Source organism: Apiospora kogelbergensis (assembly GCF_038363985.1).
Source record: "Apiospora kogelbergensis strain CBS 113332 chromosome Unknown utg000003l_segment0_segment0, whole genome shotgun sequence".
NCBI classification, from domain to species: domain Eukaryota; kingdom Fungi; phylum Ascomycota; class Sordariomycetes; order Amphisphaeriales; family Apiosporaceae; genus Apiospora; species Apiospora kogelbergensis.
The window spans coordinates 1298497-1317249 of record NW_027117420.1 but is presented as its reverse complement, the minus strand read 5'-3'; the positions used below and the strand labels follow the sequence as shown (position 1 = coordinate 1317249).

At 55.7% G+C, this 18753-nt stretch overlaps 7 protein-coding genes across 7 annotated transcripts; 3 read left to right on the top strand and 4 right to left on the bottom strand.

Annotated features, from left to right (window-relative positions):
- Nucleotides 1-2629: 2629 nt before the first annotated feature.
- On the top strand, nt 2630-3281 carry PG998_005158 (uncharacterized protein; the record flags this gene model as incomplete). The annotated part of the gene is made up of 3 exons (XM_066871976.1): nt 2630-2781; nt 3002-3092; nt 3168-3281. The coding sequence occupies 3 exons, from the start codon at nt 2630-2632 to the stop codon at nt 3279-3281; spliced, it is 357 nt and encodes a 118-aa protein (XP_066732073.1).
- A 448-nt stretch (nt 3282-3729) lies between these two features.
- On the bottom strand, nt 3730-4876 carry PG998_005157 (uncharacterized protein; the record flags this gene model as incomplete). Its single annotated transcript, XM_066871975.1, has 3 exons — nt 3730-4162; nt 4262-4396; nt 4512-4876. The coding sequence occupies 3 exons, from the start codon at nt 4874-4876 to the stop codon at nt 3730-3732; spliced, it is 933 nt and encodes a 310-aa protein (XP_066732072.1).
- Nucleotides 4877-6462: 1586 nt separating this feature from the next.
- PG998_005156 (oligopeptide transporter) lies at nt 6463-9043 on the top strand (the record flags this gene model as incomplete). The annotated part of the gene is made up of 5 exons (XM_066871974.1): nt 6463-6736; nt 6838-7182; nt 7291-8471; nt 8521-8827; nt 8955-9043. The coding sequence occupies 5 exons, from the start codon at nt 6463-6465 to the stop codon at nt 9041-9043; spliced, it is 2196 nt and encodes a 731-aa protein (XP_066732071.1).
- A 649-nt stretch (nt 9044-9692) lies between these two features.
- Nucleotides 9693-10821, top strand: PG998_005155 (phytanoyl-CoA dioxygenase family protein; the record flags this gene model as incomplete). The annotated part of the gene is made up of 4 exons (XM_066871973.1): nt 9693-9922; nt 10018-10305; nt 10374-10614; nt 10741-10821. The coding sequence occupies 4 exons, from the start codon at nt 9693-9695 to the stop codon at nt 10819-10821; spliced, it is 840 nt and encodes a 279-aa protein (XP_066732070.1).
- Nucleotides 10822-11027: 206 nt separating this feature from the next.
- On the bottom strand, nt 11028-12485 carry PG998_005154 (uncharacterized protein; the record flags this gene model as incomplete). The annotated part of the gene is made up of 2 exons (XM_066871972.1): nt 11028-11474; nt 11601-12485. Coding segments are annotated over 2 exons (1332 nt in total), but the record flags the coding sequence as incomplete, so codon positions are not given.
- A 680-nt stretch (nt 12486-13165) lies between these two features.
- Nucleotides 13166-14542, bottom strand: PG998_005153 (uncharacterized protein; the record flags this gene model as incomplete). The annotated part of the gene is made up of 2 exons (XM_066871971.1): nt 13166-13584; nt 13885-14542. The coding sequence occupies 2 exons, from the start codon at nt 14540-14542 to the stop codon at nt 13166-13168; spliced, it is 1077 nt and encodes a 358-aa protein (XP_066732068.1).
- Nucleotides 14543-16310: 1768 nt separating this feature from the next.
- On the bottom strand, nt 16311-17240 carry PG998_005152 (uncharacterized protein; the record flags this gene model as incomplete). The annotated part of the gene is made up of 3 exons (XM_066871970.1): nt 16311-16577; nt 16654-17004; nt 17040-17240. 3 exons carry the CDS (start codon nt 17238-17240, stop codon nt 16311-16313), a joined length of 819 nt encoding a protein of 272 aa, XP_066732067.1.
- Nucleotides 17241-18753: the final 1513 nt, after the last annotated feature.

The window sequence follows — 18753 nt, the reverse complement described above, 5'->3', positions numbered from 1 at the left end:
TGCATCTTCACTTGGGCATGTGCTCAAATCCGATTATGATTTCGGATGTCGAGACACCCTCACGTTCATGCGTAGTTGGCGTCTGTCATTTGGTTCGGAAGGATGGGAGCAAGACCCCTGTGTCTCTGGCAGCCTGGGTTTCGTTTCTGAATGTACCACCGCACTGGCGCTGGCGCGCTACGGTATGCAGAACACTGGCGGCCAAGCCCGCCGTGGCAGGCCTTGCCGGACCTGGCGCGCTATCTTCAGACGGTTGCAAGCTTGAGAAAAGCCACAGTAACGTGTTATTCCACTAGTTTCTAGCAACGAGAATTGAATGCCTAACGCTAGACGCTCCTCAGCATCTTCATTCTCCATGGCTTCATTCTTACTGTACACCTAGAATCCCGGCAAGTAAGCATGGAACTGGGCAATCTGCAGGTATTAGAAGGCGAGGCCATAGCGAGGAGTCCCTAGAGATAGCCGAGACTGCTCTGATCTTGGGATTGGATGGTGAGGCGGGCACTGGCCAGGTGCCAATGCCATATGCCCGTGCTGGCTAGCTGGCTAGCTGGCTCGCTGGCAACAACGCTTTTTCGGAAGGATCAGATTATTGAACATTCATCATGATTATTAGACGGCTTGACGCCAGCTTAACAGCCATTTGTTAGTCCACCGTCTAATACCTAATGGCATGGCAAAGTCGTGGTTTCAGACTCCGGTGTACTCCGTATACAGTATCTGAAATGCTGGATGGACTATGCGAGTAGGTAAGCCAAATAAATGATGACGGCCCACGCAAGGATCCTACAATTCCGCACCGTTGCAAAATAAGCTTGACCACAAATGGCAGTTCGGTCGTAGGTATCGATTGGGGAACGATCTCACCTTGCTAATTGCCCAGCTAGCCAGCTTGCCAGGCTGACTGTCTATGTACCCACCGTGCCAGTTTGTGTGCAACAATATGTACGTAGTGCATTTGGAACACTGTCTGGCCGGCCAGATCAGCGCGAGCGAGCGAACGACGGTGTAACGGGAGAAGGGTAGAAGAAGTATGTGCCCGGGTTCGAGCTGTCAATGAATTGCTTCCATTGCATGGGGCTAGACCTTGTTCTGCTTTAGGCTGCGCTAGGTTGTGCATGGCGAAATGAACGGAGGGTGTTCGATGAGCGATGAGCGATGAGCGATGAGCGATGTGCTGGAAACTAACTGCCAAGCTGCCTCACTGTGATCTTGATTGGGCGGCAGTTCAGACGACGGATATTTGGCTGTTAGCAGTTAGACCAGGCTTTGGGCAAGTGGGAGATGCGCCGCCAGCGCCCAGCTAGTCAGGGCTGTCCTCCATTTCCACAGTGGGCAGTGGGGATTCTTTGCCGTGTTGCCGTGTGTTCCGACGCGAGCGGGTTCCGAATCGCTTGACACTGATTTTGTCCAGTGCCAGAGGATGATGCGCACATCGTTCGTTTATTTCTGGCCCTTTGGTTCTTCTCTCTGCCGCAGCCTCTCTTCTGGCCTCTCACAACCCGTCCCCACTGTGCCGACCATGGAATTGCTCTGCCATCATGCATCTTGGTTGCAGAAGCCCATTTTTTCCTAAGGGTCAAGCTTTAGCCACATATCTCATACCACGTTTGCATATCGTACGAATCTAATCGGTATGTATCGTAAACTCCGCGACTCTTGCTCTCATCCACACGGCTGCATCGAAGCGTCACAGCGACGGTGGCCCTCGAGGGGTCTAGAAGAGCGGCATTGCGGCTGCTGAGGACAACAAATGCTGATCCAGCTCTTGATCGAATTTAGCACGAAAGCGCAGCGCAGCGAGGGATTGTGCGAGCTGAGCTGAACCCGAGTTGAGTTACACGGACCCGAACCTGACGCCTGACCCCAAGAATAGCATCCTTCTCCTTGGTGTACCTGCTAGTTCGGGTAGGCGATCGACGGCCGGCTCGGTAGGCCATCATGCAGCCAACTAGGCAGTAAGGCAGTTTAGCACTCCAATTGACTCGCCCCCCAGCGCCTATCCTTTCGGGATGCCCGTTTCTTAACCCCCAAAGTCTTAGATCATCACAGCCAACAGCCCTTTTTCTGCAAACCCCATCGTCGAAAGACACTTGGCTGAAGGCCCTGTGCCCTGTGCCCTGGGTCTTTTTGACTTCCAAAACGTCCTGGTTCCGGTAGCTGGATTGCCTGCAGCTGCAGCACATTTCGTCATACCAAGCAATCTTGCCTTACACATACTACCATGTACATATGTACATACTGACAACCCCCTACCCCTACATTGGCCTACATTACAAGTATGTAATGGTTCGCATCGTCTTTCCAACCGTGGCAGTCGATGCCATTCTGTCACAGCCTGACTGGAGCTCGTGACACGTCGATGCAGAGCTTTGGTGGATACCGATGTACCTGCTGGCAAGCGAGCGGCGTGGAAGAGACGAAGAACGAAAGAAGAAAGGAAAAACCCGTTTCCGCGTGGCGTGGTACAGATAGCAAGCATGCTGCATATCCCAAAGCCGAAAACCAAATTGATTCCAAGTTGCCAAGGAATGCCGACTTTTTGAGAATTTTCTTCAGGATTTGCCATTCACCGTCGGATCGATCGTTCGGTTGCGTGAATTTGTTGCAACGTTAAGAACTTCATACCATGCCACAATCACCAGACTTCGCAGCGCTATTCGAGGAGAAGAGACCACCTAATGCGGAGCCCATCCCCCGCGCGAGCGCCTGTTCGAAGGCCAGTGTGCCTGAGAAACCGTTGGACAATGAAATCCCCAAGTACTCCTCCCCCGTAACTTTGTAAGGCCGAGTCTCTGCTCGTCGCCGACTCTCCCCTCTCTATGCTCAAACCCTCTCGGCCCGATTGCACTGTTTCCCGTGTTTCTATAGAACTGGAGCCCCCCCTGGACGGGCGGCAGACGGGAGGCGGGCTGGTATGCAATGCTTCGGAAGTTGCCATTGGCGATACGATCGATGGGATCATTTTACCTACATGAAATACAACAATAACCTGGCCAAGATCCGGCACCCGCCAGTCGCCGGCATGGTCACCTCAGAAGGCTGGCTCATCAAGTCCCATGGCTCCGTTCCGACTGGGAATCGCCCACCGTGTGCGTGTACTTGGGCCTTCATGCCACATTATAGGGAGATGAAACCAATGGAACGAACGGACTACGGTGGTTCAGGCGATGTTCCCGAAATGCCAGCCCAGCCCAGCGAGGGCGGTCAGTTTTGTCAAGGAGCCGCCAGTTGCGCGCGCGCTTCATGTTCCTGAGCAAGCCCTGAGCAAGGATACCTAGGGTAGATTGCCTACCTGCGGGCCCAGCAGCTGCATTCATCAGCCTCACAGCCTTGACGATGTAGTAAGCAACGTAGCTCCACACGAGTCCATGGCACACGAGCACTTGCCGAGACGAGACTACTTACTACCACGTAGCATCCCAATAGATCAACTGAATGCAAAACATAAGAGCACACACACCGCACCAGAGTCTGGTCTTCGCACATGCGTGAGCTGTCAGATATTGGCCAAGCCGACGGACGAAATGCATTGACAAGTGTCATATTATCATATGCTGAACCTGATGGTTGATACTCCCATCTAGTAGCCTGTCATCTGAGTGGTTCACCGCCCCCAAACATGCTAATGCCAGTCTTGAATTTAACACAAACTCCGCGATGTGAATGCTGCCCATCTACCATTCTAACATCCAAACACATAGTAGGCACTCGCTTAGAAGATCCATCTCAGTTCTTCTTGCGCTTGGGCAGATACTTGATCCGCTTGGCGCAGTTGCCCTGGTCACCCTTGAAGCTGTCGCTGGCGGGGACGAACTGGCCGCTCTGCAGGCTGCCCTTGACGAAGTAGACATACCAGGCCTCGTGCAGGCGGTCGCGCCGGCGCCCGCCACACTTGAGGATGACCCGCCCGCCACTGAACTTCTCGAGCACGGTCTGGACCACCTCTAGGTCGAACGTCTTGGACGACGAGGGTTCGATCCCGGACTGCTGCAGGGCGTAGTAGGTGTCGAGCTGGCGGAAGAGCCCGAACGCCCGCTGGAAGTAGTCCACCACCTCCAGGCCGGGCTTGTAGGCGTCGCCGTAGCATGAGGGCGCCAGCGTGTTGATGCAAGTCGCGTGCTTGTTGTACTCGTGCTCCCAGAGGTGCTCGTTGGTGCCGCTGCAGGAAAAGATAAGAGGTGAGCATTCATGGCGTCTTGCTCCGAGCATGTTTCGTTTCATCGGTTGGGTAAGAAAGGGGGAAAGGGGTAAAACGTACTATTTGGCAACCCAGTAACGGCTCATGTAGCCGAGAAGCTCATCCTGATCGTAGTGCTTGAGAATGGCGGTAATGTTGTTGAAGCGCGGGGTCATGCCGCAGAACTGGTCATAGGAACCATCGCAAAGATCCGGCCTAGATTGAGTGCGGCGACCAAACGTCAGATGCAGGAATGAAACAAGGAGAGCATCCAGTGCCCGGTAACTGGTATAACATCTCCACAGTCTCGCCTAGTCCGCTTGTAACTCACCAGAGGCCGTGTGCGGTCCAATCCGTCTCCGACCCGCCTACATGTGTCTGCTCGTCCCAGAACTGGGTCAGCAGCAAGCGGCCGCCCGGGTGGACGAAGCAGCACGAGTCGGCCGAGGTCTGGTTATTGCAGCTCGTCGGCCCGTCGATCGGACAAGTCGGCGCCCCGCTGAGAGGGATGTAGGGCGTGACAGGAGCGACGAAACCCGTGCCGACGGCGGCTGCTGCGGTGGCAGTGGTGGTAGGGTCGGTGGGGCCGAGGAAGGGGGCCAGCGGATTCGGCACGTCGGACAGCTGGAGCGGAACCTGCGAGAACAGGTTGCCCGCGTAGGCAAGGATGGAGCGTAACGATGCAGATGGCGCCATGGTGCTCACAATGATGATGATGATGGTGAGAGTGAAGCTGCTTCTTCTGCTGCTGCGGGAAGAGAAGTAAGGTTAAGGAAGCTGTGACGTTTCCCGGATCACCTGGAGGGGCTGGAGGCAGCAGCTGAGCTTAGCTCCCTCCAGGGTCCTTTGGGGCTTCAAGGAGTCACTTGATCGCCATGTGGTTGTGGCTGGTGGACTATTGGTTTTCTATTGGAATGCCCCAGCATTGCGATATTCGAATACCTAGACACAAGAATGCGTTCGTTGGCTCTGCTTGCTACAACGTCGAAGCTATCTCTGTTGACCGAGCTACCTGTTGTAGCTCATCCACAGGGTCGGTTCCTTCGATCTAAATCCCGCCCACCGAGCCTGGAACCCACCTCGAGCCTAAAGCCCACGACCCAAGATACACTTTAGAATCTTCGATCCCTTCCATGGAATGCCGGCAGTATACACAGCTGTACTTCAACCCCCAAGATCTACGTCACAAGGGGGCGCTGTGCAGCCGTAGGAGCATCAGGCACAAATGTCCTGCAGCGCTAAGGAGCTGTAATTCAATAGAACGGGCATTCGGCAGCTTCAGCCACGATTGCCGCCCTGCAGGCATGACCTATCACCAGTCACAGCGCCCTTTCCCCCTGTCTCTGCAGCGCCTACTCCGTACGCAAATGGCATTTAGCATTCCGACATTTCGCAATGCCCATCTTCCATCAGGCGAAATGATTTTCTATGCATTTTGTTGTTGGCAAATTGGGGGCTGAAAATCCAGGACAAAGTGGACCGCTTACGACGACTCGGTAACTTGGCAGTCAGCCCAGTCTGGACGACTTCGTCTGGCCAAGTCAGATCTCAGCGACAATGAGATTTGCAGAAACAGCATATATTCACACCAAGCATCCGCTGAGATGCTTAACTCTTTTGCAACCCTTCGTCGTTTACACCGTATATGTATGATAATGGAGACACTCAGGGCTGGCTGTGCAAGGGGGAAAGGCTGTACAACCTACCGGCCGCCAACCGCCCAACCAAAGGCCGCAGAACGTATGCGGCCGGTGTCTCGGCGTCCGATAAGCCACACAGCTCTTTATCACGAGAGCGCTGAGGGAGCGTCAACCGTGCCGTTTTAGCCGGATCTCACCCAGATCTCCGTCGACTGGCTGGGGACTATAATGACTGCAGTGGATATTCAGTGGGGATTGGGTGTGCCGAGCCGTCGCAAAGGCCGTCCTTTGCTGCCATTTACACTGCAGAATCAGTTGGAGAGTGCAGGAAGTCGCAGAAAAAGGCAGCGACTCCCTATTGCTGTTCAGCCACTTCGTCGAGAACCTGCAAGGGAATCTTGGACTTCTTGGCCCTTGTTGAGGCTTGAGATATGGAGACTGTTGGCAAGATTACCCCAGGTCATTTATAAACAGGCTGGATCCCCCCCGTACATGCGCAATCAGCCCAGTGGCTGTTTGTTCTGGAACTCCCTTTTAAGTACATACTCGGCTTGTACACACCTAGTTACGTATCTTTCTTGTGTCTAGCCTCATCACGGGATCTTGCCAACGACATACGACGGACCTGGAGAATCTACCTAGATGACGACGAGAATCTCGAACGATACTTCGGCAACCACCGTGGTCGCTAATAACGATGCCGCCCATGATGCCGAGCTAGGAACGACACACTCGTCACTGGGCGATGAGAAGCCGCCGACGCCCCAGGAAGAAGCCGTCCCTGCCATTGTCGACCTCTACAAACCGCTGCCGCGACTCGAGGGCGTGCCGGACGAAGAGAACCCCCTAACCGTGCGGGCCGTCGTCGTCGGAATCATTCTCGGGTCTCTTGTGAATGCCTCTAATGTCTATCTGGGTATGCTGCCTTGGCTAGTTGAACTGAGATCTCTTATCTGTCGTTATGCGCGTGGTGATGAACAAGGACTGACTTTCCCCCTCCTGGATGTGAACTTACAGGTCTCAAAACGGGTTTCCTCTTCGGAGCCTCCATGTTCGGTGCCATCTTCGGTTTCGGTATCATAAAGCTACTCACCAAGCTGTTCCCTAAGGTACCCTTCCTCGGCGCTCCCTTTCGACCTCAGGAGAACTCGATCGTACAAGCAACGACGGCCGGTGCTGGCGGACTCGGAGGGCTCTTCACTGCTGCCCTCCCTGCGATGTATCAACTAGGCCTTATGTCACCCAATCCAAGAGATGATCTAGGCAGAATCTTCACCCTGACCCTGATCTGTTCCTTCTTCGGTCTCTGTTTCACCATCCCATTGCGAAAGTTTTTCATCGTGAACATGGCTCGCGATTTGCGTCTGATTTTCCCTTACGCGTAAGCATCCGACCCTCGTCACCAACCTGAATGTCTTTTGGTTTCTTCCTGTCCCGAATTTACTAATACTTCTTCGAATCTATATGCAGCGACCGCGACCGCCCTGACCATCCACTCCATGCACATGGTCGCCGGCACCGAAGCCGTCAACGCCATGAAGCGGATGAAGGTGCTCGCGTGGACCTTCTTTGCCGCCATCTCGCAGCGCGTCGCCTCGTACTACGCCATCGGCATCCTCTACGACTGGCACATCTTCACCTGGTTCTTCATCTGGGGCAACTACCAGAACGCTGCCATCTACGTCGAGAATTGGGGCTGGATGTTCGAGTGGACCCCGGCGTTCATTGGTAGCGGCATGCTCGTCGGGCTCAACACGGCCCTGTCCCTCTTCGGCGGCACCCTGTTCGCCTGGGGCATCCTCGGACCCATCCTCGTCAAGTACGGCATCTGCCAGGGACGCGACCTCGCCCCCGGCAACGAGAGGTGGCACCAGTACAAGACGTATGCCTCGCTCAACGACGGCACGGGCCCGGACGGCGTCACCTCTCCGCGCTACTGGTTCCTCTGGCCCGGCGTCTGCGTGCTTGTTTGCACCTCGCTCGCCGAGCTCCTGGTGCACTGGCGGATCTTTTACCTGGCGATCCGCTACGCGTGGGAGAACACAAAGACTATGGACTTCATGCGCAAGAAGGGCGGCCGCAGTCGTGCCGTCTTCCAGAGCCAGTCGCGCGCGACCAACCGAAGCGAGAGCGTCTTCCGTGAGGAGGACTTCGCCACTGAGAAGGACCAGGTGCCGCTTTGGGTTTGGGGCTCCGGCGCCATCGCCATGGTCATCGTAGCCTGCATCATCTCGGAGCTCCAATTCAACGTGAATGCGGGCCTCGCCATCCTGGCCTCCATCCTCGCCATCTTCTTCGCCTTCCTGGGTATCCACGGCGCTGGCGTGACCGACATCGCGCCCCTGACGGCCAGCGCTAACGCCAGTCAGCTCGTCTTCGGCGGCATCACGTCGGGTCAAGGCTACAGCACGTCGCAGGCACAGATGATCAACCTGGTGGCCGGCAGCATCGCCTCTGGCGCCGCCGAGATGTCGCAGGAGCTCACGTCTGATCTGCGCACCGGCTTCCTCGCTGCGCACGCCGCCCAAGAAGCAGTTCTACGCGCAGGCCATCGGCGCCGTGGCCGCCATGTTCCTGGCCCCGGGCGTCTTCGTCTTGTTCGTCACGGCGTACCCCTGCATCATCCACGAGAACGCGTCCGTGACGGACACGTGCGCCTTCTCGGCTCCCACGGTGGCCGCCTGGCGCGCCGTGGCCCAGGCCGTGACGGAGCCCGGCATCACCATCCCGCTGTCGTCGGGCATCTTCGCGCTGGTGCTCGGCGGCCTGGCGATCCTACAGGTCCTCATCAAACGCACGCTGCTCTCGGGCGAGCGCGAGAAGTACCGCGCCTACCTGCCCAACTGGATGGCCGTGGGCGTCGCCTTCGTCCTGCCCCAGACCGTCTACAGCTCCGCCTCGCTCCTCGGCGCCACCATCGGCCACATCTGGATGAAGAAGCGGCGGGCCAACTACGACCTCTACTGCTACGCCGTCGCGGCCGGCCTGATCGCTGGCGAAGGACTGGGTAAGTCCCGATATCTTCCGCAATCCTCCCTTCCCTGCCTAATCGTTCTCTTGCCGTGAATCAACGTGAACCCCTGACTGAACCTTTGACCACTGTGTTCTTTTGCTGACTCTTCTGATGTTAACAGGCGGCGTGGTCGGAGCTGCATTGCAGCTTGGTGGTGTAAGTGGGGACTTGTACGGCACGCATGTCGGTTGCCCTCTTGAGAGGTGTTAGATCAGCGAGTTGGTCTTTTCTAGAAGTTATAGCATAGCCAGCATCAATCTAATGTTTTTGTTTTCCAATGCATCATTCTTGATCCCGCAGATGTGAATGCCGACCTCATAGTTCCGAAATATGCGTTTGAGACAGCCCCTTTCCGAAGTAGGCAACTGCAGGAGCTATGAAAGGTACACACAGGAGCATCCGGCATGTTACATGAGGTCCGGGGTAGAGAAGCGTGGCCGGCCGACTCCATGTCCATCGTTCCATTCGTGGTATTACTACCACGTTGAACATCGAAACAGGATAATGGCAAGAAGCCTGTCGGTCGCTGACCGACGCTTGACTCTATTCGGAAATGGCAACAGTTCCACGAAATGATTCACCATTCCCCGCACATTGTAGTGGGTTTGTCGTGGTGCATTGCTCTCCAATCGAACATCACGACTTTTGTTCCTCTCTCCCCCAACAGTTGTTTATAGAAGAAAAAACTGACTGATCACTATTCGGTTATCAACAGCAGCAGGCAGGATCCTACTTTCCGAAGCTCGTATCGCCGCCGTTACCTTTTCACATACACACACACACACGCCATTGCGCCAAATCTTTCTCTTCCCAGTCTCATCGCTGCCTGTCTTACACCTTTTCATCTCGAGTCGTCACAATGCCGGCAGCATCTCAACGAGGACTACCCCAGCCTCAAGTCACCCAGATTGAGCTCACTCCAGGTGAACTGGCCTCCCATAAGATTGGGTCACATCACCTCCAAGCGGCTGTCGAGGCGCTGCACCGAGACGGCATGGTCGTGCTAAGCAATGCGGTCGACCCAGCGCATCTCGACAAGCTGAACGAGCGCATGGTCCCCGAGGCGAAGGGGCTGTATTCTCGAGCGGCGTGAGTGAGTTTGACGGCTTTCTATCAAGTGATACTAAAAAGCGGCACCTACTTATCATGCACAGTGTATTAACAAACAACAACTATGTGTGTAGCACCCACCGAAACTTCGGCAATGAGACCGGCAATATTCAGCAAGAACCAGTTCTCGAGGACGGCTACGTATTCGACGACGTCCTGGCCAACCCCTGGGCCACGGACGTCATCCAATGCATGTTCGGCCCCAATCCGTCTCTACGCTTCTACAGCGCCAACACGGCCTTCAAAGCCAGGGGCCGCCAGCCGCCCCATATTGACATTGACTTTGACTTCCCCAAGGTGCCTTTCGGCTACTGCGTCAATATTAACCTGGTGGCAACCTCCCCCAAAATGGCGCGACCGAAGTCTGGCTGGGCTCACACACCGACACCACTAGGGATGTGCTCGAGACAAACCCTGACACGGGATACAGACAGATCCGCGCCGACCTGCAGCACAGAAGACGTGACATCGACTGCCCTCCTATTCAGCCGAGCCTCCCAAAAGGTGCGCTGATCATCCGCGACTTCCGGCTCTGGCACGCGGGCATGCCCAACCAGACCGACGAACCCCGAGTCATGCTCGTCTCGGTCCAGTTCCCCGGCTGGTATCGAAGCGACCTCAAGATGAAGCTTCCAGTGATGATCAAGAACAAAGTACAATGGGGCGACCTGGTAAGTACACGGTATCTGCCCTCCGCCCCACGACGAGTTTTCTATTATCTTCCCTTCGGAACGAGAAAGTCCCCTGCGGGAAGTGAAAGAGGATGATATGGCAGCTGATTGCCTTGGGAACGGCAGATTCCGTGCGTCGAGTGGATGCCCGAAGGATACGATTATTTAAAGGGTGCGCACGATCACGATTTCACCTTGCTGCCATAATAAACGCGCCACACAGCGCGTTACCTTTCGGAGCATGTATTATGGACGTCAGGGCCGACAGGCGGTGGCATGCGACCATGGGACTTGCTCATCAGATTTGTTCAGGCATTAACGAGATCCTGGTAGCGAAGGGAAACATATGTTTCGCAGTCATGCAATCGAACAACTTGTCGAAAGCGCTTGCACCGTCCGTATAGGCAGATGACCTAGGCAAGGTCGGCCTCTCTCTGGCGCTGCTGCAGGATGACCTTGATGCAATCTACATTATCGACACCACTGAGCTCCCGCTGTGCATCCTTTGCGAGCCAGACGTCCTGGATGTCGCTTTTGGTCCGCACCAAAGACGGGAAGTGGCGGGCCTCGTACATCTGGTCGAAACGCTCGAGAACGAAGCGGCGCAGGTCCGGGTGGATGGCCTCGCAGCCGGCCGTCCAAGTGGGCCAGACGTGGGCTGAGATGATGGGCGCGCTGCTGGGCACGCAGCCGAGGTGGTGCAGCGTCTTCTCGATGTGCGCGCGCGTCAGGGGTGCGGCGCGCCGATGTTGCGCCACGCGCGGTACAGGTAGATGAAGGCGGCGTGCTTGTAGGCGGCTGTGGTGTGCGCGACGGCGTCCATCTCGGCCTCGGCCTCCCGGACGGTTCGGGGACGCTGCCTAAAGCCTCCTCAATCTCGCAGCCCCGCGCGTCCAGCGCCTCGGGGCTGCCCCGCATGCCGACTAGGCCGCTGATCTGCGACACGAGCCGGAGCAGCTTAGTGAGCTCGAGCATGGAGGCTAGACCCTCGACGGGCAGGAGTCGTCGAACTCGAACAGGGGGCTGGTGCCGCGCGAGATGGACGACAGAACGTCGTGGTAATAGCACAAGCTCAAGAGAAACTCGGCGCGCGAGCTTGTCCAGTCGGCAAACTTGCCGCGCTTGGCGACGACGGCCTTGGCGCCCGCGAGGTGGTCGATGCGGGTGTCGGTCGCGAACAGGCGATCCGATACCTGCAGCATCAAGATGGCGGCCAGTGTGGGCTCGGCGTCGGAGAACTCGATGGTCTGGCGCAGGGCCGAGGCGGCGCGCAGGCGCTGCTGCAAGGACACAGTGTGCAAAGAGCGGTCGTTGCCCCGGAGCACGGCCAGGTGGCTCGCGGCCATAGAGCAGACGACGGCCCTCAACGCCTCGGACTGCATGATCATGGGGGTCAGATGCACCAGGAACGGGTTCTCCTCGCCGCTGTTGCCGGCGCCCATGGAGATGACAGTGGCCAGACTCGCCCAGTGGTCTAGGAGCCGTCGGTCATCCAAGCTAACATCGGACGGCATATAAGAGACGGGAGACGGGCTACTGCTGCTTCTTTTGATGGCCAGCAGTGACCGGGGGCTGGAAGCCGTGGAAGTTTGTGATGTGGGAGAAGTATTGGCATTTGTACAAGTAGTAGTATTTGCTGCAGTACATGCGGTGCCGGGAGACTTGCGACTCTTTTTTCTCGGCGACGACGATGATTTCTTGGTGGTGGTGGTGGTGGTGGTGGTGGACGTGGGAGTCTCTATGGTGTGCCACTTGAGGCGGACCCCATAACCTTTACATGTCTTGCCCAGACGCAGACAGCGGCCGCAGTGCGGCTTCTGCTCGTCGCATTTGTAGCCGTCCTCCCGACAGGTAAAGCATCCCGTTCTTGTCCTGGTATATGGCGGCATTCAGAATGAATGGTCTTGGCTGGTTGTATGGATGGATTGAATGTACAGAAGAAGCAAGTCAAGAGGCGACAAGCGCAGAAAAGGTTTGGTGGAGAATAGTTGATCAATTAATCAATTAACTACTTAATTAATCTCTCCCTCCAGCTCTCTCCAGCTCTCTCCATCTGCTGCGGCCCCCTCACCTCCACGGCTGGGCCGGTGGACTGGACGTGGACGGGCCTAACGGCTTTCCCAACGGAGCGGATGTCAATGGCCTATTCTCGGCGACTTGTCGTCAGAAGGACCCCTCTGCCCCTCTAGACTTTAGACCAGTCCAGAGTGGCCTGACCAGCGATCAGAGTGGCATTTCGATCCCTGGAGTGTAGGTAGGTGGGGGTCGACAAAGGCAGTTGTCGCAGGGACTTTTCACTGGCCGACTAGACTCTGACGTGCATTCTGGTCATAACCCAAGTGCCAAGTCCATCTCAACGCTTTGTATTTAGCTAATGTAAAGGAATGCCTACTGGAAGGAACGTGCTGGGAATGATTGATGACACCCCGTGTATTACGTTTCAGGACAGCTGAACTGGCCTGCCTCGGCACAGAAGAAGAAGTCCCAACTTTATCTTGGGCCGGCTCCCCGCCGGAAGACGGCCTCGTTTCCGCGTTCCCGCGTTTCCTCACTAGCAGAACAACGCGAACGAGAGCGCCACTGTGAGCAGGGCCAAACCCGTCAACGTGGACGTCGTCGTCTCCACCGAAGAAGACTCCGGTACCGTCGTGGGTGTGGCCGTTGGCGTCGGTGTCGGTCTGTGGTGGCTGTTGCCGCCGTCGTTGCTGTTGCCGTCGGGCTTGCCTGCTTTGATGCAAGAAAGCTGCGCCAGTGGTTTGGTCATCTCGGCCCCAGCGAGCCCTTGAACGATGTTGGCGCGATGGTTCCACCCCCAGACTACGAGGACGGGCCACAGTCTGGCCGCCGCCGCGTTGCCGTCGTCGTCCCACGTCTTCCACTTCGCTGACATCGACACGTTCCCCGTGGCGGCGTGCGCGCCCGAGGCTGTCACGTAGAGCTCCGTGCCGTTGACTGCATCTAGAGGATATTCTGTATGACGGAAGAAGTCATCAGCAAGTTGCGTTCACATGGGAAAACGCCTCCCCGAGAAGGCCATTTCCGGGGTCTCGCATGACCAACAGGTAAGACAATACGACGGCGGAAAAGGAGAAGACCCATCCTCCAGGCAAACAAGTGGGTATATACGAATCCACTCCTCACGCACGCAAGTGAATGCGGAAGGTGAGGACAATCGATGGTCTCAGCTTCTTGGTTCACCTGGATCGGATGAAACTCCAGGGAAGGACAACAGTATGAGAGCGAAGAAGGAGAGAAAACCACACAACTTACGTATCGTCCGTAGAGACGCCACGTCCAGCGCCCCACCACAGCTCGCCGGCGTCGGCGGCGGGTGGCCGGCGCAATCCTGCGTCGCAGCGAAGTGATCAGCGTACGCCTGTTCGAACTCGGCCACGCACTGCGCCGGCAGGCGATCGCAACTGACACCGTTGCTGAAGCCGTACATGCTGCTGCCGTTCTTCTGGCTTTTGCTGTCCGTCGCGACCGTGACGCAGACCTTCCACGTCGTCGCATGTTCCGCCTTGGTGATATGAGCCTTGGTGGCGTCGCCAAAGATGCTCTGGATGACACCGTCGGGCCCCTTGAGCGAGATGCTGGTCCCCGTGAAGGAGGTCGGGCTGGTGGAGTTGGAAGACGGCTGCGCCGTCGCGTTGTTCTGCACCTCGGACGCGGGGATGCTGCGGCTGACGTTGACGGCCAGCTTCCAGCCCTGGACCTCGTGCATGTCGGGCCACTCCTGGGACATGTCGGGCCACTCTCGGGAGATGTCGAAGCCCCGGACGGGGTACTCGCCCCGGGCGTCAGGGCTGCCCAGGTGGTTGCGCCACGTTTGTTGCGAGAAGCGGACAGCGTCACCGTCGACGAGAGTGTTGCTGCCGGGCCAGCCCTGGTAGCCGCTCGTGGCCCCGAAGAGGGAAACAGCGGTCATCACGGCCGCCGCTCTCGAGAGAGGGTGTACTGGGATTGATTCATGGCTTCAAAAGGGTTTGAGTGGACCAGAATATGGTGATATGGTATTCCCTGCCTTAGCGATCCTGAGTGAAGAACGAACGCATTGCGAGCTGGCTTATTATACTACGATTATCCTCATCCTGTATTGCTTCCCAAATGCCACATGATGATAGCTGCGTAGAATGTAATCCTGTCGCTCTTTGCGTCGTAATCAATGCGACATTCCCTGTGCACACATGACTTCCCAGACACGCAACCAGCGCCTGTCTTAGACCATGGAGAAGAAGATCTTGCCAGAGAGAGTAGGTCGGCACCTCCCGCAACCAAGCCAGCGCACCCCACGTGGTTTATATACAGTGCTTCCCTGTTGTCCAGACTCACGAATCATCTGAAAGGCTTAAAAGGCTTGATCAGTCCAGGTCGATTGTTATGTGGTGCGATAGGAGCGTCTCGTTTCTCTGGCTAGTCATGCGCTCTTGATGTTTGACTCAGTTGGGCATTAAGCACATATCTTAAAAATCAGCTCCTGAAATCAAGAAGCTGTCTTTGAATTTTGGTTCGCTTGGTGGCACACTGGTGTCCTCGTCTTCTCACTTTACCGCCCCCATGATGCCATGTCGAATGTAAAATGAGACAAGCAAAAGCCTCATATCTAGATAACAGTCGCTCAGTCACTTTGCTACGCCCCCAATCCGACCGTATGATGAATGCGACCGAAGACGCTATATCGGAAACATACCATCATTCTTTTTAACAACCATCGTTATGCCCCAATAATAAGAAGCATCGCTAGTAGCCTGACCATGGGTGCCAGGGCAAAGCTGCCAACTATGTGTACGAGAGAGACAGTGACGGAAGGCGACAGCTCGATTCATTGCTTATTGCTATCTTTTACGCATGAATATAAGCTGCCAAATAAGGTTGACCTCTCAATCTGCAGATTTGACCATAGCAGATGACACCGCGAAAGGGCCACCAGATCCAAGATTCATAACGAATAACAGAGGCTGTGGAAATCGCACACAGCAGCTGCAATGAACTGGAAGATGAAGGCTAACTATTAAATTTCAAGCGATGCCACCAACTACCGCATGCCGTTGAGGCAACCTTGAGAGGCAATCAATGCCATTCGATAATACGATGGTCTTCTCATCTCGATCCAGAAACAATAACGACACATTCTTCAAATACATATCATGGGTATAGGTATGGCCGGGACTGATTGTCAGGTCGCACGCAGTATAAGCATGATAAGTCTTAAGGTCGTAGTAGCCCCTGAATAACGCAAGTAAGCATGCTTGTATGCTGCGAGCATCTCGAGATGCCAAGCCCAGGGCAATGAGTATATCATTTCAACCTATTTCAGCAACATCACTCTTCGACTTCCTCTAGATTGTAGGATCGGATTCCATTGCAGCATCGATGGGCTGGACAAGACGAGCTTCGTGGCCCACACAACAGGAGTTGCCTGCCACTCTACCTTTTATCTGTGTGCGGTCCTGGATCTTGCCTACCGGGGCAGACCAGTATTGATGGAAGCTTTGTATGATTGCATCGTCCCACTATGTGTAAAGCTTGACTGGCCTTTGAGGCGCGGGATTTCGGGTGTTGGTTTGGTTGATTGGGCTTGTATCGGCTTTGACAGCATGCAAAGAGATTGCAGACTGGCCAAAGAATAAATCGAAAGCACACCACCCAGAGTGTTGGGGAAAAAAGAAGATTGCATAGCATCGTGAACAAATGGCTTATTCTTCTGTTTCTGTCTTTCGTCTCTTAGACTCTCGCCCGTCGCCGAACGACTCCCCAAACACGGCACCGTCTGCTTTGACCGGGATCTTGGGCTTCTTGACCATGGCCTGTTCTCTCCGCGCCTTCTGGAGCGCGACGAGGTCAACTCGGTCAGGGTCGCGACACTTCTTCAGCTTGCGGTTTAGCGGCTTGATGATGGCCTTGCGCTCCTCGTTGTCGTTCATTTTCTCGGGCGGCTCCTTCTCGAGCATGGCCCGGCACGCCTTAATCAGCTCCCAGCACCTGTCCTTGGCTGTGACCCCCTCAGCGGCGAAGGCCTCCCCCCAGCATGCGCTCGACCAGCCCCTCGTCGGCCGTGGCCAGGGCGGCCAGCATGATCTGGCTCGGAGTGTAGTGGAAGTAGGCGTCGGTCACCAGGGGGCTAAACTTGAGGATCTCGCGGGCCTTGCCGTGGGCTTTGTCGATCCGCCTGTTCTCAAAGTCGCCCAGCCGCCGCAGCTCCATGACGGCGCCCTCGAGGGCGCGGAACGGGTGCCGGACGTCGAAGGCGAAGCGTATGCCCTGCGATAGTACGTATTCGGCGGCCAGAACCTCTTCGCTGGTGGTGTTGGGGAACTTGTCGGCGAACTTGGACAAGCGCATGTAGTGGCCCTCGGCCTTGCAACCAAAGAAGAGGCAGGTCTTAAGCAGCTCGGTCGGGGGTAGGTCATGATGCTGTTGGTGACGTAGAAGCGGCGCAAGAAGATGGCGGCGGTGGCGCGAATCTCGGTCGGTAGTTCGATAAAGGCAGCGGCGCGCAGCAGCTCGACGGTGTAGTGAGTTACGAGGGAGAGCTCCTCGGCTGGGGTGAGGAACTCGGGCAGAGGGTCGTTGGGCGACGCAGACTGCAAGCGCGCCGATATGGCCTTTGCGCAAGGGAGTTGCATTCATTGCGAAGTGAAGCGAGGTGGGCTGTACTAAAGGACCACAGTCGGAACTGGGAGGACTGTCGGTATCGGGCGTCTTCGGTCGCCATTTTGACTGCAATGACGTTGCTCGGGGCGTGGAAGAAATGCAGGTCCTCGTAGGTAGGTTCCAATCAAATGATTGCCGAGAGGTCGCAATGACCTGTTTCGGAGCGGGAGACGAGGTGAGTGAAGCAAAAGAGTTTTCCACGAAAAGCCCTTTACGATTGATAGCCGCACGCTGGCAGACGGAGGGAGGATCGTCAAAGCCGATTGGAATGTAGGAAATCGAGGTTTGTCTGGTTGGTTGCCGGTTGAAGCTCGACAGCCCGAAGCTTGGGTCACTGATAAGATAAGAGAACCCCCTAGCCCCCTAAAGCACCTAAACCCTTGAACACATTCTGGCCCAATGCCTTGTGAAATTGCATAAGTTTTGTCCTTGCTTATTCCTGAATGAACAAGGTCTTGACCAAATTATGAACCCAGCCAGCTCTGCCTTGTCCTTGCCCATAGTCATCCTTGCTTCGGGCTGGAAATCAGGGGCGATGGATCTTTACGCAATGATTGACTCAATATCTCGACTATTCTCGGTTCGATGCGTTGGATGACATTCTACCCACCTTCCCAACGCCTTGGGCCCGGAGGTTTTGCACCCAGCAATATGGCAAGCATCTAGTGGCCGGTCCTGACCGCACCTCTGACAAGATTCAGCTGCCAAGTGAGGAGCACTTTCCGGGGCTGCTGTCAAGAGTATCCACTGCTCTCACAGGCTTATCTAGGATGATGGTGATCATCCGCATCTCCATCGATTTAGTCGATCGATTAACGCTCTAACATACAGAAGAGTCACCAGCCCTGTTCTGGCCCGATGCTAGGAGACTTTAGAGAACCTACGATGATGGTATTCGTGAGGGGCGGAGGAGTTGCTCTCGGGGCCGAAAGTAGTGCCAGAATCTCAAGGGACAGATTAGCCCAAACCCGCCATCATGGTAAGAAGTGCCGGGTCGGCTCTTTGTTTAGCTGGCACTGAAAACAGAAGAGAATAACCCAATAGCCGGCGCTGTCCTTGATCCATACGCTGGCACTGGCATGGATACACCTGAACCGGGCAATCTCTAATCATGGTGTCAGTTCCTGTCGTGATGCTGTCAAGGACGGGCCAACCCGACATCTAACGTCCCTCGCCCAGAGTCGCATTACAATACTGTGACGGGAGGCCTCCTTGGCTGGCATGCGGAAAGCAAGCGTTTCTGCATAGCGAGAGACCCAGCTCCATGGCACGCTACCTCTACAAACCTCTACTAGAATCTTGGCGACTTGAACTTGCAAGGAAACGCTGATCCGGACTCCCGGTAAGAAAGTATGAAAGTCATGGTCGTCGACTTATTTGGTCTACCAGACTTCATCGGTTTCGGTTACTATCCACGTTTGTTGATTTTCAGGCATGAAACTTTATGTTGACTAATAATGGATCGACCGCTGGACTTTGATGGCA